At 44.5% G+C, this 21,853-nt stretch overlaps 1 protein-coding gene across 2 annotated transcripts in view; it reads left to right on the forward strand.

Annotated features, from left to right (window-relative positions):
* LOC137301464 (serine/threonine-protein kinase SIK2-like) overlaps nucleotides 1–21,853 on the forward strand; it is a 116,616-nt gene that overhangs the window by 76,537 nt on the left and 18,226 nt on the right. For both annotated transcript variants that reach the window (XM_067970970.1, XM_067970969.1), the window contains exons 4-9: nucleotides 1,766–1,927; nucleotides 11,879–12,003; nucleotides 14,066–14,189; nucleotides 16,091–16,311; nucleotides 18,103–18,255; nucleotides 20,764–20,925. In XM_067970970.1, the coding sequence (XP_067827071.1) occupies nucleotides 1,766–1,927; nucleotides 11,879–12,003; nucleotides 14,066–14,189; nucleotides 16,091–16,311; nucleotides 18,103–18,255; nucleotides 20,764–20,925 (947 nt within the window). The remainder of the gene's footprint in view (nucleotides 1–1,765; nucleotides 1,928–11,878; nucleotides 12,004–14,065; nucleotides 14,190–16,090; nucleotides 16,312–18,102; nucleotides 18,256–20,763; nucleotides 20,926–21,853) is intronic.

Raw genomic sequence — 21,853 nt, forward strand, 5'->3', positions numbered from 1 at the left:
TTTGTCGTTCATTTTTTTTCTGTATTCCTTTCCTGCCCCCACCCTCGTTTTCAATTCTTTTCCATCCCTCCTTATGCTGATTTTGAATCCTGCCGCACCCCCTGATCCAGAGGCCTGGCAGGTTATCTGTGTGTCTCCAGATCTGATGGTGAGTGACCGTGGTATTGACTCGGACGTTCTTTCTCTGGCCCCCTCCTCCTCATTTTACATCAGATCTGCCACTTTCCCACTATGGCAGAGATGTGGGGCATTTGTATATCTCCATGATCATTATAACTGCGTTCAATAAGATGTCTTTATATTTGCTTTAGTGTCTGTGGGGTATGCAGCGATATAAACTACTGTATGCGGTGATAGACCTACTATATGCGGTGATATTAACCTGGGATGTGCAGTAATATAAACTGCAGTTATAATTTGACTAAACTACACATTGAGCTTTATTTTGAGACTGGCTTCTTGTGACTCCTTCCCACACACTATAACAGGGGGTTCGCCTGAGTCCTAACACATACAGGAAGATCTGAGTGCCAGATTTTGAAGTAGCAATAAACAGCTCCGTGCAGTGTTAATACAAGGGTGACTTTACACTACAACGGTATCGTCGCTACAGTTAGAGTAGAAATGCAGCCTGACCTGACACGAGAGTGTGAAAGAGTGAAGAAAGACACCCTGAAGGAGGGAATCTTGCTTGGCTAATGCCTGCAATTAGGCCGGTCCTTCAATCTGCATTTACACTGTGCAAGTTTAGCACTGGTGCAAAGCATAAGTCGCGAAGCTTGTAGCATAAATGCACCTTAACTGTGGCTGAAACTCATTGTGACTGAGCCGTACTGTTGAATCTTTTTCTGAGATTGAGTCGTTCCCCTGGAATCTGTAAGTTAATCTTAGAATGTCGTATGTCATGTGCAACCGATAAATGCTTAGTAATAATTCATGTGTCCGTGCGAGATTTCTATTTTTTACAAGTGTTAATTACTGCACTAGTCGGCAGAAAACATAACACTCTCTCGCTACGTATTTAAATATCCAAATCATTTAGCCAGTTTTCTAACCTATTTGAGGCAAAACATGTGTAAAACTCACCGTGATAAAACATTGCTTGCACTGGCACATCCCCTGGACAGTTTACAAAGAGAAACTTGCCACCTGTTAGGCGAACCACCTGTCTGACTGTCTTTGTCTGACTGTCTTTGTCTGACTGTCTCTCTCTATTTCTCTCTGTGTCGCTCTGTCCCTCTTAATGCTACTGTGATCAGTGTTCATTTTGAACTTCCCTCTCTCGTTCTTGTTAAGCTCAATTATGCTGTCCTGTTACCCCATCTATACCTTCACTGTGTTGAAATCAAGACTCGTAACACTGTTTCCTACTCTTGTTCTTTTCCTGGGCATCCAATTTGCTTTAACTCCCTACAATCTGCAGGCTTTTAAAGCCCGAGCTTGCAGTCGTCTATTCTTGATTGAGCCCCTGCTCTCTTCTGATCGTTATTCTCCTGCATGATGGGTCTTGGCCCTTTGCCCAGATGCCTCAATTAAAAAAAAAATATAGGTTTGCAGTTAGTGACCACCTGCGCAAAGATGCGAATTCTACACCAGGTTTCATGATTCTAGTCCCAGATCATTTTTCCCTTGGTCCACTGTGCCCTTTGCTGTGTGTCTTGAGTGATCTAGTGCCAGTATTGATCTGTGATGCACTATTAAACTTAAGAGCCTTCCTTGCTGTTTTTATAGAAACCCAGTAACAATTCCTTTCTTCAAATTTCAGATTATCTGGCAAACCACGGCCGGCTAAGTGAGTTGGAGGCGAGGCGCAAATTCTGGCAGATCCTGTCGGCGGTGGAATATTGCCACAACCGCAAAATCGTCCACCGGGATCTGAAAGCGGAGAACCTTCTGTTAGACAGCAGTATGAATATTAAAATAGCGGGTACGTATTAAGAGAGAGATCTGAGGAGCTTTGTTTATATTAGCACTTACCTGCAAAACCTAACGGGAGGCTGGAAACATTCTGTCTACAGGCTTATTTCCAGAGAGAGTGCAGTAGACGGAGATAACCACCCACACACACACACACACACACGTTTGATCTGTACAAGGGGTACGGCCTGTTTAATGCTATTTGGAATATACCAACTGCCTCTCATCCTCCCCACCCCATATTTTTGCAGGGTATTAGTCTCTTCTCTTTACCCCTCCACCCGACTACCCCAGTTGGCACCTTCCCAAAACGGCACAGCTGAGGCGTGAGACCTATCACAGGCGTGAACCTGTATCGTAACACTTATTGTTGCGACATGCTTGGGCTGCACCACACTGTCCCTTTTGGCCCTGATTGAGCAGCTGTCTTGCTAGAACTGATAGAGGACTGCGCGGACATTTCATGCTTAATATATTTAAATGACTAATAGCTGGTTGTCAGTCTTGAGTAGGATGTACTGGGACAAAAACACATTTCTGACCTGCTCTCTGTGTTCTTGGTTTGCTCTGCAGAATGTCACTTTGTATTGCAATCTTTGTTCCCTGTCCCCAAGATTAATTCCTCCCCCTTCCAGCTTTCTCTCCTTAGGTCCCTGACTTGTCCTAGGCTGTGGTTGCGGGAGCAATAAGAACATAAGAAATAGGAGCAGGAGTAGGCCAATCGGCCCCTCGAGCCTGCTCCGCCATTCAATAAGATCATGGCTGATCTGATCCTAACCTCAAATCTAAATTCATGTCCAATTTCCTGCCCGCTCCCCGTAACCCCTAATTCCCTTTACTTCTAGGAAACTGTCTATTTCTGTTTTAAATTTATTTAATGATGTAGCTTCCACAGCTTCTTGGGGCAGCAAATTCCACAGACCTACTACCCTCTGAGTGAAGAAGTTTCTCCTCATCTCAGTTTTGAAAGAGCAGCCCCTTATTCTAAGATTATGCCCCCTAGTTCTAGTTTCACCCATCCTTGGGAACATCCTTACCGCATCCACCCGATCAAGCCCCTTCACAATCTTATATGTTTCAATAAGATCGCCTCTCATTCTTCTGAACTCCAATGAGTAGAGTCCCAATCTACTCAACCTCTCCTCATATGTCCGCCCCCTCATCCCCGGGATTAACCGAGTGAACCTTCTTTGTACTGCCTCGAGAGCAAGTATGTCTTTTCTTATTCCCTGAATGGCTGCCCTCCAACACTTTGATCAAGTGGCCATTCCTCATGTTGAATGTCAGCAGGCTATTCACCCTTGGAAGGCATCGCAGCCTGATCCTGTTCTTACTCAACACCCATACACAAGTACTTTCCAGCAGATAGTGATCGGGAGTGGGAATTTTGTCTGACTTTTGCCCCTCCCTTATTCAGGAGAACAGAGGATAATTCCAGCATTCCATCTGATGCCTCAGTTAAGATCAAGTAACCCAACGCAGACCAGGGTTCAAATGTGGGCCTTTACTGGCCTGTATAATGCACTGGGCGATGTGTTTACTAACTAAATCATTGGGTGTGTTGTACAAGAAGCTTTCTAAAATGACATTTAAAGTAAATGGTCTATTTTCTATATCAGGGATTTTTCTCCTTCGAGGTTTAATTGAGGTGTTCAAAATTATGGCGGGTTTCGATAGAGTAGATAGGGAGAAACTGTTTCACCGGCAGGAGGATTGGTAACCAGAGGATGCAGATTTAAGTTAATTGGCAAAAGAAGCGGAGCGGTGATGGGGAGAAATTGTTTTTATGCAGCCAGTTGTTATGATCTGGAATGCCCTGCCTGAAAGGGCGGTGGAAGCAGATTCAATAGTAACTTTCAAAAGGGAATTAGATAAATACTTGAAGGGGAGAAATTTGCAGGGCTATGGGGAAAGAGCAGGGGAATGGGACTAATTGGATAGCTCTTTCAAAGAGCCGGCATAGACACGACGGGCCGAATGGCCTCCCCCGTGCCGTATGATTCTATGATCAATGTTTAGCCTTCCAAGAGAGGTGGTCTCCTTGTTTTCGTCCCCCCCCCCCCCCATATGGTCAAAATACATGTGAATTTCACTCTCACTCACACACTTTCATACTTGAAAGGCATTTTCCAACACTGTTGTCTGAGACCTTTACGCAGAGAAAGGTCAGTGGTGTGAACTGTGCTTTCATTCGGCACTTCAAAGCAGCTCCAGTTACTGCGTTAAATGGGCTGCCTTCCATTTCCAAGGGCTGTTCAGCTCCCGACTATTTTCCTTTGATTTGAACACTGGGGCCGAAATAATCTGGAACGGTTTAAATCTCAGGAAGATAACGTGTAGTTTGTGAATCCCGTGTTCTGTTTTTGTTAATTGGGTCATTCCACGTAATGGGAGCGAGGTGGGGTTGGGGGAGTGGTGATCATTCTGGATGTGCAGATTAGAAAGCAACAAGCAAGACAGTGAAGCTTTTTTTTTAAAAAAAAAATCTTCTTCGTTTTCCCTCCTTCCTCTTTGGAAGGTGCTTCGGTCTGGTTGGCATGTGGTTTCACAGGAGCCAGTTACATCGAAGCTACAGTACAGAAACAGGCTATTCATCCCACACGAGCCTCCTCCCTCCCTACTTCATCTCACCCTATCAGCATATCCTTCTATTCCTTTCTCCCTCATGTGCTTATCTAGCTTCCCCTTAAATGCATCGATGCTATTTGCCTCAACTACTCCATGTGGTAGCGAGTTCCACATTCTAACCACTCTCTGGATAAAGAAGTTCCTCCTGAATTCCTTGTTGGATTTATTAGCGACTATTTTATATTTATGACCTCTAGTTTTTGGACTCCCCCCACAAGTGGAAACATTTCTCTACCTCTACCCTGTCAAACCCTTTTATGATCTTAAAGACCTCTATCAGGTCACCCCTCAGCCTTCTCTTTTCTAGAGAAAAGAGCCCCAGCCTGCTCAGCCTTTCCTGATAAGTATATCCTCTCAGTATACCCTCCATTGTCTCACCCCAGTGGCCATCTTCAAGTGTAAGCCTACACAGTGAGTGTCATCAGTCTATTTGGCTATGAGAAGGCTTCATACTGAGGCCAATCTGTCCTCGCCTGATGCCACTTCCAGTAAAGTCACTTGATAGTTATTGGGAGCGGGAAATTTTACCGATGTTTTGGTTTTTTTTTACCTTTTCCCTAGCCCAGGGGCACTGAAGCCAATTTTAGTACTGCTACCGACCCACCTACCACGCTGGCTGAGATCAGTCAATTCAGTACAGATCAGGGTTCGAACCAGTGACTTTCCTGGTCTGTATGGTGCAGGTTCACATTGGACATTGCAATTCCGCACCGAACAATCTCAGGAAACAAACTAGATTAATTCCAGGGATGAGAGGGTTGTCCTTTGAAGAGAGGTTGAGTAGAATGGGCCTATACTCTCTGGAATTTAGAAGAATGAGAGGTGATCTCATTGAAACATACAAGATTCTGAAGGGGCTTGACAGGGTAGATGCTAAGAGGTTGTTTCCCCTGGCTGGAGAGTCTAGAACTAGGGGGCATAGTCTCAGGATAAGGGATCGGCCATTTAACACTGAGATGAGGAGGAATTTCTTCACTCAGAGGGTTGTGAATCTTTGGAATTCTCTACCCCATAGGGCTGTGGATGCTGAGTCGTTGAGTACATTCAAGTCTTGGGATAGATTTTTGGACTCCAGGGGACTCAAGGGAATTGGGGATCGGGCAGGAAAGTGGAGTTGAGGTTGAAGATAAGCCATGATCTTATTGAATGGTGGAGCAGGCTCGAGGGGTCGTATGGCCTACTCCTGCTCCTATTTCTTATGTTCTTAAGGCTTTTTCGATTTTTGAGGCTTTTTGAATTTTCTGTGGAATTCTTGAGTGCTCAAATGCCGACGGAGGATCTACTCAATCTTTGACTTTTGGATTAATGACGTAATTCCAGATTCAAGGATAGGTAATGAGGGCAAGAGAGAAGAGAGAAATGGCTGTTTAAACAGGCAGTTACTGAGTGAAGCAGCCTCATAAATAAATTACATAGAATTACACAGAATGTGCAGCACAGAAACAGGCCATTCGGCCCAACTGGTCCATGCTGCTGTTTATGCTCCACACGAGCCTCCTTCCCCCCTCAACTACTAAAGTGCAAAATCTGTGTATGATTGATAACCAATAATATAAATGTAAGCTTCAGGGGCCGTATGGCGTACCCCTGCTCCTATTTCTTGTGCCCATTATCTTGCTAAACTGAGTAAGTGCCAATCCTGTTAACCGCCCTCTCCACCTCCTTCGATCATTCAGTCTCCCCTGAATTTGGGAACATTAGTGCCATAAGTACAGTCCATTTGTGCCTAAATATGTGCCATTTGTGTTTTTAAAAAAAACCTTTTTAAGTCTTTTGCTACCAGCCCAAATTTAGTGCCAACCAAGAACTACCGTATAAACTCGTGCTCAAGTCTTGCATGGCAGTTAAAGGGTTAAGTGCACAGCGTGGCTCAGTGGGAGAAACATAAATTTATCTGTTATCTCCTTGCTTTATAAATCTCTTATTGAGTGCGTGAGTCTCGAGGAAGGGTTTCTGGGCATCTTTTCCTCAGTTTATGATGGATGAACTGCTGACTAGAAGATGAAAAGGATTCTTCTTGGCAAATATCATTTCCCCATTTCACATCTAGAAGTCCTATGACTATCCCAAGTCATTTTGCTTGCGGGGGGGGCGGGGGGAGGGAAGAGAGGGCTGCCAAAAATGGGATCCAGCAGTGACCCCACCCCCACCCCCCCCCTCGTAAGCCAAGACAATTTGAGGGGAAAGATGGCAAAAGGGAGGGTGAAGCATGGACAAGGGAAGCCCAATCTATCCTGTGACATGAGTGCAGTTAAAGTCTGCTGTGAGCTGCTTGACTTTTATTCTGAAGCATTCCCCATGATAGCTTTTCTAGCCGGTGGGCAACAGAGGAGAATTGACGTCAAGCGCTGCTGATCAGTATGCTGCTCATGAAGTGGGTCAGCTCAGAGAATTAGTTCACAACCATGGGCTCCTATCTATTCTTTTTTGTCAGCAGCTTAGCTGAATAAATTCTCTCACTTAAACGTAGTCGTGATGTGGGGGGAGGGGTGTGTGGGGGGTGGGGGTGGGGGAGTGTGGGAGAGGAGTGCGTATAGTTTCCATTGTAAAATAGTCAAGGTCACGTTAAAAGAAAGTAAAACTCTTGAAGCCTTGTTTTATTTTGTGGTGGATTTTTTTTTTGAACTGTATGGAAAGTGCTCCATGCAGTTTTAAGCGATGGTTAGCCAAAAAGTCAAAGATTAGCCAAACAGCCAAATGTTCTGCCACAGTGTTTGTGGTTTTTTTAATTGTCTGAGTCCTTTGCTGATGTCAGTCTTTTAAGGCAGCTAGCCAGAAAAGGAATGGAATTTCTCTTCACTCGTTTACGTGCAGATTAGTCTGGTTTCGACTTTTAAAGGAAAAGTCATTGTGACCGTTTGAGTGACGAGGAGGACTGGAGCCGACTGAAAAAGATGCTTCCCATCGAGTTCTCTGAGGTGGGCCTATTGCAGGATGTTTGTGGGTAATGGGTCAATGAGTCTGGATTGAGCCTTCGGTTTCTTTTTTTAAACTGGGCCACGCTATCCAATTTAGTCATAACAAATTGCCTTCAAACATGACAGCCCTAAGTAATTTAGGCCACAAAGAAGGAAAGAAGGGCCCTGCTTCCAAGCAATTGAATGTGATTGGCAATAAAATGGACACATCGTGTGTCGGCCCTAACAGATATTTCTCAACGGTCCAACCCACAGCTTGAGATTGGCTCCGTGTGGGTACAATGTTGTGGGTAACTGTGCCTAATGTGATTTGAAGAATGGTGGCATCTGTGCTTTGTGGCATATTAATGCAAACAGTTCATGCAAGGGCAGAAGTGATGTACGGAAGCAAGGTTATTGAGGGATAGTTTCTTCCCCCCCCCAACCTAAAACTTGCTTTGTAGTTTTTATCTTGAGTTTAAAAAAAACAAGAAAAGGTTATTTTTAACCGTCAAAGTGCCAAAAAGTGAAACAGACTAATTTTAAACTGTGTGCAATTCCTGTGCAACTAGTTTCAAAGGCCTTCAGCGCACATGGCGAGCAGTTGCCTCTTGTCATGCACTGGATGTTTTGTGACCAAGTCTGCCTCTCTCCGGGTGTCGCTATGTTTCAGCCTTGTTCAGCTGCCGCGGAAAAGAGAAGAAAAGGTTGGCTGGTAGATCAGGGAGATCGTATTGGAACAAGGCTCCAGCCTGAGAGAGGGGGACTGCCTGGGCCACCAGGAAAATGGTGGCGGGCGGGAATGAAGCAAGAACCGGGCGGGGGGCAGGGCGAAATTTAACCTAACCCACTCGGGTCGGACGCCCGATGTTACAACAATAACAACTTGCATTTATATAGCACCTTTAACAAAGTAAAACATCCCAAGGCGCTTCACAGGAGCGTTATCAAACAAAATTTGACACCGAACTACATAAAGAGACCAATAGCTTGGTTTTAAGGAGCGTCCTAAAAGAGGAGGAGAGGTTTAGGGAGGGATTCCCATTGCTTGGGGCTTAGGCACTTGAAGGCACGGCTACCAATGGTGTGGCGGTGGAAACTGGGGTTGCGCAAGAGGATAGAATTGGAGGGGCGCAGAGATCTCGGAGGGTTGTAGGGCCAGAGGAGGCCATGGAGAAAGGGAGGGGCGAGGCCATGAAGGAATTTGAACACATTTGGGTGAGAATTTTAAAATCAAGGCGTTGCCGGACCGGGAGCCAATGTAGGCCAGCGAGCACAGGGATGATGGGTGAACGGGACTCGGTGCGAGTTAGGATGGACTCCACTGACTTCAACCGACCCGCCCCCACCGAGCCGGTTAGGTTAAAATTACTCCTGGGGACAAGAGTACAGTGCCGCGATTTTCGAGCCACTACCGCCCTATTCCCGCCTGGCAAAGCGACTTAAAATCGGCCTCCAAGTCTCCTCAGGCCACTCGCTGACCTCCCAGCAGTTATTGACGGATATTATAAACAAGAACAAATTCAAACAAGTGGAATTTTTTTTCTCAATTGAATGAAGCTTTATACTTTGACCTTTCATTAAGCTAATGGAACCATGTGGACATTTTGAAAGTAAGCCTGCTTATATTATTTTTTTTAAAAATGCTTCTTAAATGTGTGGTGTTTAAAAATATTTAGATTACTGTCCGAGCCATAAAGGTTTGACCTTAAGTTGAGTTCCCCCTTCACGGTATCAGAGGTATTAAACACACACAAAGAGCAGTAATCTCCAACGCTGGCCCCAGTTGCTGCAGCTTTAAACTCTGAAGCCTAACTGAAAACCACATATCTGCAGGACGACCTGGCTGAGACCTGGTATCTCCACAGACCTTCCTAATGAGGCTGTTTCAGAGTGAAATCTCTTCTGTTAAATAATTCACTAGTTCAATCAAGTAACCTTGCCTCACCGTTCTGTGAAAATGCTGCAGTTAGAAGTTCAGGCGTCCTTTTAAAATGCAGGTAGACATTTTTGATACTGATTTGTACAATGAAAGTGGCCTCTCAATTGCTGTGACAGAGGGAGCACAGTTTATCTTTGCAAAGCACAACAATAATGTTGCATGCTTTATTCCATTCCGCAATTTTATTGCTTGTTCTGCAGAAACACTTCTTAAACCAATATTTGTTAAAAAAAAACTTTTTTTTGCAGTAGCTTAACACTATACATTTCTGACCCCCATATGGGTTCTGTTGCGCTGATTTATGCAAGTTGTGGGCCCGAGGAGACCCTCAGACACACAGGCCTAGCAATACTATGGAGCCGTTGCCCGTCTTTCAGGCGCAAAAAGGGCACCTGAGCATCCAATATGGCGGGCAGGGAGCATCTGCTCATTGCACAGTCAACTCTGCTGGAGGTACAGGTATCTGTTTTTATGACCAGAGACCATTATCTAGCCATTTTAAAAAATATTTTTTGTGTGTATACCTATTTTTACTTCAAGATATTTTTATGAAACAGCCACGTGAGGATATGGAGGCTGGCAGGGATGGAGATGTGATCGTATGAGGTTAGATTTACCTTTTGCAGGAGGGGGTTGGGGGTGGCGGTGAGGTTGGGGGGGTTGCGTGTGCGCCTCCTCCTCGGGGGATTGAATGTGTTACTGGCACAGAATGGCTGCCGTACCTGACTACATAACAACCCCCGGTGCACTCTGTAGTGCTTTGAGGTTTATCGATTATGTAATGAGGCACAATATCAGCACCACACGCATAGAAAGAAAGACTTGCATTTCTATAGCACCTTTCATGACCTCAGGACATCCCAAAACAATTTACAGCCAATGGCATACTTTTGAAGTGTAGGCGCTGTTGTAATGTAGGAAACCCAGCAGCCAATTTGCGTTCAAGGTCCCACAAACAGCGATGAGATAATGACCAGATAATCTTTTCTTTTTTACTAATGTTAGTTGAGGGATAAATATCGACCAGGACGCCGGGGAGAACTCCTGTGCTCTTCTTCGAAATAGCGCCGTGGAATCTTTTACGTCCACCTGAGATGGCAGACGGGGCCTTGGTCTAACGTTTCATCTGAAAGGCGGCACCTCTGACAGTGCAGCACTCCCTCAGTACTGCACTGAAGTGTCAGCCTAGATTTATGTGCTCGCGTCTGCTGGAGTGGAACTTGAACCTACGACCTTCCGTATCAGAGGCGAGAATGCTGCCCACTGAGCCACGGCTGACATGCATGTTTTCCTCTTTCTTGCATCTTGGCCACTGGGGCCTTGGCATTGTGTGGCGAATGTAAACATTATTGCTGTGCTCCGACCCGCAATCGGACATTGCCCTTGAATAATATATCTGTTCACTGATTGGTGCCACATGTTGGGCACATGCTTCTGGGCTATTAATCGGGGGTGAGGGTTGGGGGGGTGCGATGCACAACAATTAGCCTGTTGTAATTGTGAGATTGCACCATTGTCGCCCCTCTCCCCCCCCACTGCCCCCCCCCTCCCTTCTTCTGTGCAAAAGTCCACATGAGGTTAGAATTCCTTCATAGTATTCGTTTTCTCCCGCCAAAATGACTGTGTAATTTGATTGAAAATGTTAAATATGAAATAAAAACTGTTTCCAGAGGGAACCCAACTTCATCACCTAACAAGTGGTCCTGGTGTCAAAGATGCCTGATTCTAAACTCCAGCCGTTCACCATTTCTTTGCAGTCCAGGATTCGTTTGTGACACAGAAAACTATAATAATCCTAGAATGACACTGGATGTACTGATCGTTTATCTAGTTTATGGATGTGTCCCAAATCTGCCAGTTTGTGCAGCTCTTCACAGGGCAAGGCTGGGCAAGGGTTTTAATGTTGGTGAGCTGGACGCTTTTTAACTACAGCTTAGAATAGACATTTGTTTTAGGGCTTGGGGAAGGGGTGCGGGGAGCCCTCGGTCTGCTGCTGATGATCTGTTGGTTGCTGGGTTTGTTCAGGTTTATCTGATGACTGTGCTCACCAGCTTTTAGAATTTCCCAGGGGAATCGTTTCACAAATCAGCAGCTACAAAAAAAAAAATGGCCAGTACTGCCTTGACTGCTCACGCATTCTTGTAGCCATCCTGCCTTCTCTCTCACCACTTTCCTCTATCTTGCTCATTAAGAATTTGCTAGTAAATTGCTGGTGGCGTTATCCACAGTCAGTTGAATCTTGCTCCACAGAGCCAGGTACTGTCAAAAATCTGCAACTGCATCGTGACAGTTGACGAAGTAAACTTGAATGTTGACATAGCAGTTTACAATGGTAAATATTGGCAGGAAAGTGTGACCAAAAACCATGACAACAGGAAGCAAAGTTTGTGACGGGAAGTGTGCGGCCTACACAAGATTTTTAAGAATAGATATTGATATCAGAAATGACATTTAAGACTGTTTCATCTCCAGTTGTGTGTTTTTGTTTGAGCAGATTTTGGGTTTGGTAATTTCTACAAACCAGGAGAGCCCTTGGCCACATGGTGCGGAAGTCCACCGTATGCAGCTCCAGAGGTTTTTGAAGGACAGCAGTATGAGGGGCCACAACTGGACATCTGGGTAACAACTTCACTTAAACCCTAAAAATAGTTTCAAAGATTTGAAAAATAAAATTCCCTTCCTCTTCTGTAGCTGTTAACTCCATGACTCTGTTTCCATGGATGCTTCACTCTGGTACCTCCCCCAAGTGTTCCATTGCTCATGCTGTCCTCATCCAAGATATCCACACAGGAGTCAACCGATAGCGATGAAGCTTGGGACCCCTGACTGATTCCCCAAGTCCCCCCATGCCAGTCAAATTGAGCTCAACTGTAACGGTGCTCTCGTGTTCTGGTGGAGGTCAGTGACCTCAATACAGGCGAGGGATAGAACATGGGATTGTCCTGATTTGTGGTTTGATTTCCTTACATGCACCATCACCACTGCCAAAAATCACTTGCCTCATCCATACTGGATTGTTACAGGTTCATATAAAGACATATGTCGGTCGGGTGCAGTTTAAGAAAATATTCTAAACTTTTTTTTATTTAAGTCCTAATTTTCACTGGCCCGATAAGTACTAGTAGATTTATTAATGTTTATTTGGAAGTCAGGTTATGGGTGTAATGAAGTCATAATTTGGTTTCTTATTTTTAAGTTCATGAGGTAAAACTTTGAGACCCAGTGCCACGATGGGGGTCTCAGAAAATCAATGGATTCATGGGCAGTGCACCCGTGATTTTCCAATAAGCCGTCCATTGAGTGCGAGGGCTTGCTGGTGACGTGACTCCTCAAAGCTCTGCCCACGGTTACTGAATGGAAACTGCAGGTCCATAACGGCCATTCAAGTGACCTCAGGGCTGATATTCCTGGGGTTTTTTTTGTTTCCTTTCAAGTTTGTTTATTTTATTAAGACTTATTAAGGTGAGAGTTATTGACGCTGGGGAATGAAACACCTCTATTTCAGGGATCTGGTATCAGCATCGAGCACTCCACGTTAGGTACAGCATGGCTAGATACACAGTAAAACATTCTACCCTACCCCAACATTATGCCTCAGTCCTTATTTCAGAATAGTGCCCCAACTGCACCAACTCTGACGTTAATCCATTTCCCAAACCAGCCGGTTGGTGCCAAGTTGTGTCCGGTTTTGTGTTGTGGTTTTGTGGTAGGAGCTGGCTTGAGACTGTCCAAAATCTCTTTAAGTAGGACACATACAGCCAGCAGATGGAGGAAACCTTCATCCCATCAGTGCAGACTGGATGCAGACCTATGCCCCAGAGTTGAAAGGTCATATCCTTCAACTGATTTTTCCATCTCTTTTAAATAGAACTGCACTAACTTTTGTGACAGATAAACTGTAGAAGATATTAATTGTGTGCAGAATGAGATTTTCTCACATCTGGATCTGTTCATTTACTGGGTTTTTTCCAACTGTCATCATGCAAGTCTTGGTGATTGGACCAACTAATGCTTTGACCTCACTATGTATTCATTTGTTCTTAAGCTGTTGTATAAAACAGGATGTCACTGTTTCAGCAATTAGAGCAGTCGGTCAGTGTAGCAGTGTCACTGGAAAATAATAAGTAGCGAATTGTCTTTGTGACATTGTGCGGCCTTAACAGAGACATGAAAGCTCAAAACGCACCATAGGGATCAAATTTATCAAGTAACAGGACAGTTATGTTACAATCTCAGCTTTCTTTTGAAGGCCCTGTACGTTATTATTAGTGAAGATCTTTTTATATTTTTATTTTGTGATCATCAAGGTGAGGGATGTTAGTGCGAGGGAATTGGGGAACGTTCTCATTTTAGCCATCCAGTGTTGGCGTCAAGCACTCTCCAGTTCATGTATAGCACCGTTGGATACAGAGCAAAGCTCCTCTACTCTGTCCCAGCAATGTGCCTCGAGCTGAACCACAATTCCCTACTGCAACAATGTGACATTCTCCTATTTCTGACTCTGGCCATCCTGTGGCTCACTGAGTGGGATTGCCAATTAGTGTTGAACTAGGGACAGCGTTGTGCTGTGGGCCCACTAAGTACTGGATTAAGACAATCCAACAAACCCTTCCAGCCAACGGGCAGTGAAGCATTTTTATGAAGTATTATACAAGGCTTCTCATCTTTGTGTCTATTGCAGAGTCTCGGTGTGGTCCTCTATGTGCTGGTTTGTGGAGCTTTACCCTTTGATGGTCCAACACTTCCCATCCTGAGGCAGAGGGTTCTGGAAGGCAGGTTTAGAATTCCGTACTTCATGTCAGAAGGTGAGAATAGACTAAACGCTTTAAAATGTTACGCTGCAGTCTGTGTGACAGGAATGAGCCCCAAGTGTGTCAATCACCTCAGATACGGGGTCTGTTTGAATGATGCTGCTTGTGGTTTAGATGGGAAAGCAGCTTCTACTCTTTATCTAGACTTTGAACAAACTTTCAACAATTCAGATGTTCTACTGCACTCTTATCAATGCTTCAGCAGCTGAAGAAATAGAGGAGGCCCAGAATTCAAATGCCGCCCTTGACTAAATTGTTTGAGCACAGCTTCCCTCAGGGTGGTGGTCACTAGTTCTCATCCCGGGTGATGGAGCATTTTGTAGCAGCGCAATTAGCCACTGCTGCAGTCGGGAGAGGGGAAGTAGAGCAAGGAAAGAAAAACCTGATAGGCCAGGGACTGCTCCATAGAAGCACACACATGTTGCAACTCAGTCATGGAGGGCGGATGTAGCTTGAATGTCCTGTCTTCCCCCATTCGAAGACTTGCGAGACCTGCCAAGGGCCATCTCAGTCTGGGCATGGAGTAATGGCAGGCCTTTCAACTATGCGAGCCATTACAGCCGAACCCAACCCAACCCAGTCCTTTTTCAACCTGATGTCAACACAGGCATGGTTTGCTGAGCAGTGACCAACAGCAGGAATCCCAGGCCAGTATCCCCCCTTCCCAGCAGGGGACGCTGAGGACAAAATGTTAGTCCCCTCAGTGCTGCCCCAGCTGAGCTCAGCACAGAACATGAATAAAACCAGGGACCTCTCTGGTCTGAATGGCTCACAGTCACACCATGCCGTACGTCGACCCACCACCCCATCGTTGAGAAATCCGACACAAAAGTCAAATTAAAGCTAATTAGAATTCTTGTTGAGCAGTTAATTTTTAGATGGGATCCTGATACTGAGACTCTAGCCCAGAAAGTCTGCAGTACCTCTGGTGGAAACCCCAAAACATCGGGCAGTTCTGCCCAGCCTCCTCGGTCACCCCAGGAGATTAGCGACAGCCCTGCAGAGACTCATGGCCTTCTCTCCTTAAAGTAACCGAAACACAAATTCCATGTAAACACGTCAAAGGTAAATTTTAAAAGCGCGTTCACGTCCAAGAAGGTACAGTCACGCTGTATCTGTTGCACTGGGTGTCACAGCTTACATTAAAAACCTAAACTTGAATTTTGTGTCAACACTGTGAATATTTGAGCGTTATAGTCAATAACTGGTGAAATTCTTACCTAGTTTCTGTCGGAAGGGCTCAGAGACCTGTGTAGAAAGTAACCTGCGTATTTTGAGTATATCAGAAAATAACAAAATCTGACTGAAAGCTGCACCTGCTATGGTACTAACTATATTTGAGCTAAATGGTATAACTGGTCCATGAGTAACCATTCCTTGGACTGCGATTATCCTAAATTTGCCATTTTACCATGAAACATTTCTCTTGCCGTTAGTGACATATTCCACGTGACCAGGTATGTGATTCATACTCGATAATGTAATTTTTTTTTTAAAAAACCTTTATTTTGGTCAGATATAAATTTCTACTCAATCATGTTGTTGCTGTCACGTTTGAGGTGTTGCTGCAAAATATCTTGGGCCGAAGCCTAGGAATCTCCCGCAGCCTTAAGAGGAACTGGGGCTGATGGTGACACTCCAGATACAGCACTGGCAGGGATCAGTTGTCTCAGCATAGACAAGGCACCAAACCGAGGACCTTCCTGATCTGTAATTCTTAGTACCCTACCTGACTGCGCAATTTCCCCACTGAGCCATCGGGAGAGCTTTAACATTTCTCTATTATTAAAAAAAAAACTGTTGGACAAATGTTTGTTTGTAGGAACCTTGATCAGTATGTGAACCAGTTATTGATGACCGTAATCTCAACTCATCAAGACTTTCTTACCTGCCAGACTGTGAACACCTCATTCGACGCATGCTGGTCTTAGACCCTTCCAAAAGACTCACAATTGCCCAGATAAAGGAGCACAAATGGATGCTGACTGAGGTGCCAGTACAGCGACCAGTCGTGTATCCTCAAGCCAATGAGAATGAATCAACCATGGGGGAATACAATGAACAAGTCCTACGACTGATGCATAGCCTGGGGATTGACCAGCAGAAAACCATTGAGGTAAAGGGCATAATATGAGACAAGTGTCACATTTTCTTTAATCTGTGTTCTCAATGACAGCAGTAAAGTTTTTCAGTCGTTTTTTTTTTTGTGTGGTCTTTTTCTTAACCCGAGTATGCTGTCTGCTACTAGAAACCTGCACTGGCCAGGACGATCGAGGCCAGGGATGTCCAACTACTGTCTCCATGCGGCCCCTGAGCCCCATGAATCCCTTCCCCAAATTCCAGGCAGCTCAATTCTGTTGACGGTTTTATTTCTTATTTGCTGGTTTGTCCTGTTTGAATTGCGCGGGCCTGGAAAGGGCTGCCTTGAACACTGTTGCCTCTTTGGTGGGTAAATCCTAAATCAGAACACCGAGAGCTGTGAATATCAGCAGCTTGAGATATACGTGATCCCCAGGGCTTCATGGCACACACCTACGTGGTCCATGAAGACTAGGAAGCTTGGACACCTGGTCTAGGGATGTCCATGGCACTCTGACCGGCAGGGGGCCATGCATTGTGGGGAAATTAGGCCATTTCAGTTTGACTTTCTTCTCATTCTCTCTGCTCTTCTTGGATTTCCATATCGACTACCAGAGGTGAGTAGGTCCAAGTATGGGTACGGTAGCATAGTGGTTATGTTACTGGACTAGTAATCCGGAGTCATGAGTTCAAATCCTGTCATGGCAGCTGGGGAATTTAAATTCAATTAATTAAATAAAATCTGGAATTTAAAAAAACTAGTATCTGTAATGGTGGCCATGAAACTACCAGATTGTTGTAAAAACCCATCTGGTTCACTAATGCCCTTTAGGGAAGGAAACCTGCTGGTCTGGCCTATATGTGACTCCAGTCCCACAGCAACAAAGTGGTTGATTCTGAAATGGTCGAGCAAGCCACTCAGTTGTTCAAGAAGGCAGCTCACCACCACCTTCTCAAGGGCAATTAGAGATGGGTGATAAATTCTGGCCTTTCCAGCGACGCCCACGTCCCATGAACAAATCTTTTTAAAAAGTCCTTGGCAGTCTTGAGTTCGTAGCCTTGCACTTGACAGTAGCACCATCAACATCCTGAGTTAACAAATTGCTTCAAACGTCATAAAACAGTGTGGTGGCTTCTCAGAACAGACATGGCTTCTGATCATTTCAATGTGCAACTATTTAGCAATGGCTGTAATAACATGAATCCTAGAATCAACATTTATCTCTATCATTCTCTTTGCAAAATCCCTAAATGATCTACAGTCTTGCTAAAGAAGAATAAAACTCCCAGTTGATGAAGTCTTTCCATTATTTTTTAAGCAGTTCTTTTCTTTTAATTGCTGAGAAAGATTCTCCGCTTCTTTTTGTTTCTCTTAGAATGTCTTCTTGGTTTCTTATTGATGCTACTTGGATTAATGAAAAAAATTATTGAGTTAAATGCTGTCATTGATGACTCATTGCTATGTCTGATGTCGCCCCTCCCTTGCCCACTTCAGTGAGATCGATGGCATAGGAAATGAGTCAAAGCTGACCTAACTTCTCCGTAATTCTTAAAGAGAAAGGACCCTGACGACCAAGTAATAAGTGAACACAAAAAGTGCATTGATCAGAGGAATGAGCAACTTACGAAAAACACCCAAGGGAAAAATAATGAGGAATGAACGAGGCCATCTCACGGAGTTCCCCTTTAATTCACCTCAGTTCTCCAATGTGCTGTTTTTTTTGCCTCTGGAAAACCTGTTGAATAAACCTTAACATAAATTATGACTTTTTTTTTCCCCCTCCCAGTTTACATTTTGATATTTTTTTTCTCTTTGTCACTTTCACAGTCTCTAGAGAACAAAAGTTATAACCATTTTGCTGCTATCTATTATCTGTTGGTGGAGAGGCTCAAGTCTCACAGAAGCAGTTTCCCTGTAGACCAGAGGCTTGATGCACGTCAGCGAAGGCCAAGCACAATTGCTGAACAAACTGTTGCCAAGGTAATGCCATAGTTCCTGGTAAATCATCTACAGTTGTTCTGTGAGTTGTATATGTGCAATGCACAGTAAAGGATGAAGTAACGATTGTGTAAAGGTTACAGCCCCAGGTCTGCAGGTTGTACAAGCTTACATTAATATAGATTCATGTACTGGATTCAATAGTGCAGAGTATGCGTAAATTTAAAAGTTTTTTTAGTCTATTTTTACACTTCACAGCTCGAGTCTTTGGATAGCCTCATGCTTTATAATCAGCAAAGGATCTTATTGAGACTTTTTTTTTTAAATGTACAGCATTTTTGGGTGTGTGTACTTTTGCTAAAAATACAGAGTATCCCATGATGTTTTTGAATTATTAATGGTTCTCTTCACACTTGGATTTTGCCAGTGATTCACTGATACCCGTTTTAAGTTGTTTTCCTCCTTGCGTCTGTGGAACTGATTAACTGAATGTTAATTGAAGAACTGATTGAGTTAAACATTAAGACTCCCTCCCCTCATCATCTCCATGACTATGTTGAATTGCATTCTATCCTGAGAACTCTAGCACAGGGGTCACAGAGTGTGCTTGGAGTCCAAATCATAGAATGATACAGCTCAGAAAGAGCTAGCCAATTAGTCCCATTCCCCTGCTCTTTTCCCCCATTGCCCTGCAATTTTTTTCCCTTCAAGTATTTATCCAATTCCCTTTTGAACATTATTATTGAATCTGCTTCCACCACCCTTTCAGGCAATGCATTCCAGATCATAACAACTCGCTGCGTAAACAAAAAACTCTCCTCATCTCCCCTGATTCTTCTGCCAAATCTATGTCCTCTGGTTACCAACTCTCCTGCCAGTGGAAACAATTTCTCCCTATTTACTCTTCTCAAAACCTTTCATAATTTTGAAATATATGAAATGAAATATAAATTTAAAAAACAAGCATTGATAAACCAGACTGCAAAATCGTCTGGCTCCAAAATCCCTGCAACCTCATCTGTGGCTTTAAAGGTTTCTTTTTGTGCAAAGTACGTCTCCCAGTTTTGGGAGAGCAGTGTTGGAATGCCACATTGACCAGGGGGACCAGTCTCCATAGGTGCACTGGGCTCCACCTCCACATGGAGACACACAGTGAGGAAAGAGTCAGGACTGGCTCGCTGAGATTACATTACTAAAAGCAGTTCCTTATTCCTGGAATCTGAGCTTGTTTACTTTATGGTGTGCACTTGACGAGGGAGACTTGGGCGTCTGCAGTTGGCTGCACTCTCAAAAGTGTGAGCGCCTTTGAGCTCTTTGCGGTAAGGCCTGGGTATCCCTTTGTCGCTCTTCATGTAGTGCAGTCCCACTCTGGTGCTGGGTTGCCTGCTGAAGCTGACTCACTTTCCCAGAGCAGCTCCCAACGGCCTGTTGAGGCCAGAGTTAAAATGGCAGTCGGGGCCCCGATGATGTCCTACTTAAAGAAGGACCCCGCTGGCTTTGGGTGGGCAGCTTAGATGTCCGTCCAGAAGCCTGCGTGAAAATCGCAGTCAGCGGGTTCTGGGCGGGCGAATAACCTGGGGCATTTTAACTGCCCACCACCAAGTTTCATCGTGTTGGGTCGGGTTAAAATTACCATCATGTTTATTGCGAGTAAAACAATAATTTTCCTGGCACCTCAAAACAGTGGGATAAGTTGGACCATCATCTGCTATACTGGACCATTCTGCCACCTAGACGCAAATTCATTGAAATTTTACATCATTGAAATTTTGATCTGAACAGGATTAGAGGCTCGGGGGAATGTTGTCCCCATGGCTGCTTGACGTATTAAGGGCTATTGAGCATTCTTTTACTGGTTCCAGTTGGCTGACCACTTCACTTCTTTTGCATATTTCCTGCTGTGGGCTTTTCAGTTATCTGAATAACTTTCTTTTCAGTGAAATCTCTGTAGCAACTTGGCAAAGTTGTAGCTGGGATTCTACGAGCAAGGTTCCCAGAACCGAGCTCTCATCCCTTGCAAGCTATTTTCTGGTAGTGGTACACGGTTGGCCGTTTTTTTTTCCCAGATAGGTCCGGCAGAGATGTGCCAATGTCTCCCCATGTAAACGTTTGAAGATTTACGGCACCCGTTGCTTTAAAGGGGGAAGTACGTTTACTGAATTATCGAATAACCGTTAATCTTGTAGAGATATCTGTACACTTGCTGGGGTCTCTCAGTTGCCCCCTGCCACTGTGCTTCTTGCTTTGAAACCACTGGTTAGAGGTGGTCTGGGAGCAGGTAGTTGCTGCAGAAATCCCCCCAAGTGGCCCAGTGGTAGTGTGAAAGAGGCGGAGCCAACATGCCACATTTGCTCAGGATTATGGAGAGTAAAATTCTCCTATTCCACTGCTGGAGTACAGTGGTTATTTTTTGATGCACCTCGGAGGGGGGGGAATCACTGCATTTAGGACAGGAGGAAGGGGAGAGAATTGGAAAAGAAGATTTTTTTTTAAAAAAAAGTATTTTTCAAAAATAATATTAATGGCCTAATTTATTTATTCTTTTTCCAGGCAAATCCTGTAGTGCCTCAGGTGAGCCTTCTGTCACAGAACGTCAGGCTGTTGAGGTCCCCGGTCCTGCCCCAAACCACCGCTGTGGACACATTCTCCTTTCTGCAAACCACTTGCCAGCCAGAATTGGGCTTTATGGAGGAAGATGTCAACACTCCCAAGGTTTGTTACTGCACTGTTTTCAATTTGTGGCCTTGAGCCCACAATGAACACCAGAGAGAAAGAAGCTACATTGCTGTACTTTGGTCATAAAGCTTCTCAACTAAGAAAGTAGCATAAAATGGGGCTCCCGTCATACCACCACTTTGGCATTGATCCAAAGCACACCCATCAAGAAAGTGGCAGTATAACTCATGAATTTCGTAGGCCATCTGACTCCCAAGTGCACTAAAACAGTGAGACCAGTAGTTCACAGTCCTGTGGTAGTCTCACACTGTTAGACTTCCTGGGAACTTTTTATACATGATATAGAATCTTTCACATGTGCAAAGAAAGCAGACACTCCAGTCCCACTCTCATAATAGTACAAATTGACCACCTGGGAATAGCTGTCTGACCTGGGACGTGCAGCCAATGGTATAACTTGAGTCGGCTGGCTGAGTTTTGTACCGTATAGTTACCAGTCGCAGATCAGTGGTAATAAGTGACTGGGGTATTGTTTTGGTGAAAATGAACAACGTACTATGTAAGATTAATGCATATTGCGGAGTTTTATGGGGAGGGCGGCGGGGAGAAACTGCGGAATTTTTGGAGATTCAATGGGAGGTGTAGAGTCCAAAGTGGGGGAGCAATTTTAACCCTACCTTCCCGGTAGAAACCAGGTAGGCAGGCAGTTGAAATTGGCCGGGTGACTTACCCACTGCGCAGATCCCGTCATCTTTAATTTTAACAGCAAGGACACCTGTCTGAGAGTGAGATACATCACCTTGCACCCAGTAGCAAGGAGTTTTTAAATACAGGTGATTTCATGGCAGCACATGGTTGGCGTTCCTGTATCCGATATTGCGAGACACGTACCTGATAACCTCAGCAGATGCAGCCGTTCATTCTGGATGCTTCAGGGATTTTTTTTCTTTTGTCTCATTTCAGC

The sequence above is a fragment of the Heptranchias perlo genome, chromosome 33 (genome assembly GCF_035084215.1).
Source record: "Heptranchias perlo isolate sHepPer1 chromosome 33, sHepPer1.hap1, whole genome shotgun sequence".
NCBI classification, from domain to species: Eukaryota; Metazoa; Chordata; class Chondrichthyes; order Hexanchiformes; family Hexanchidae; genus Heptranchias; species Heptranchias perlo.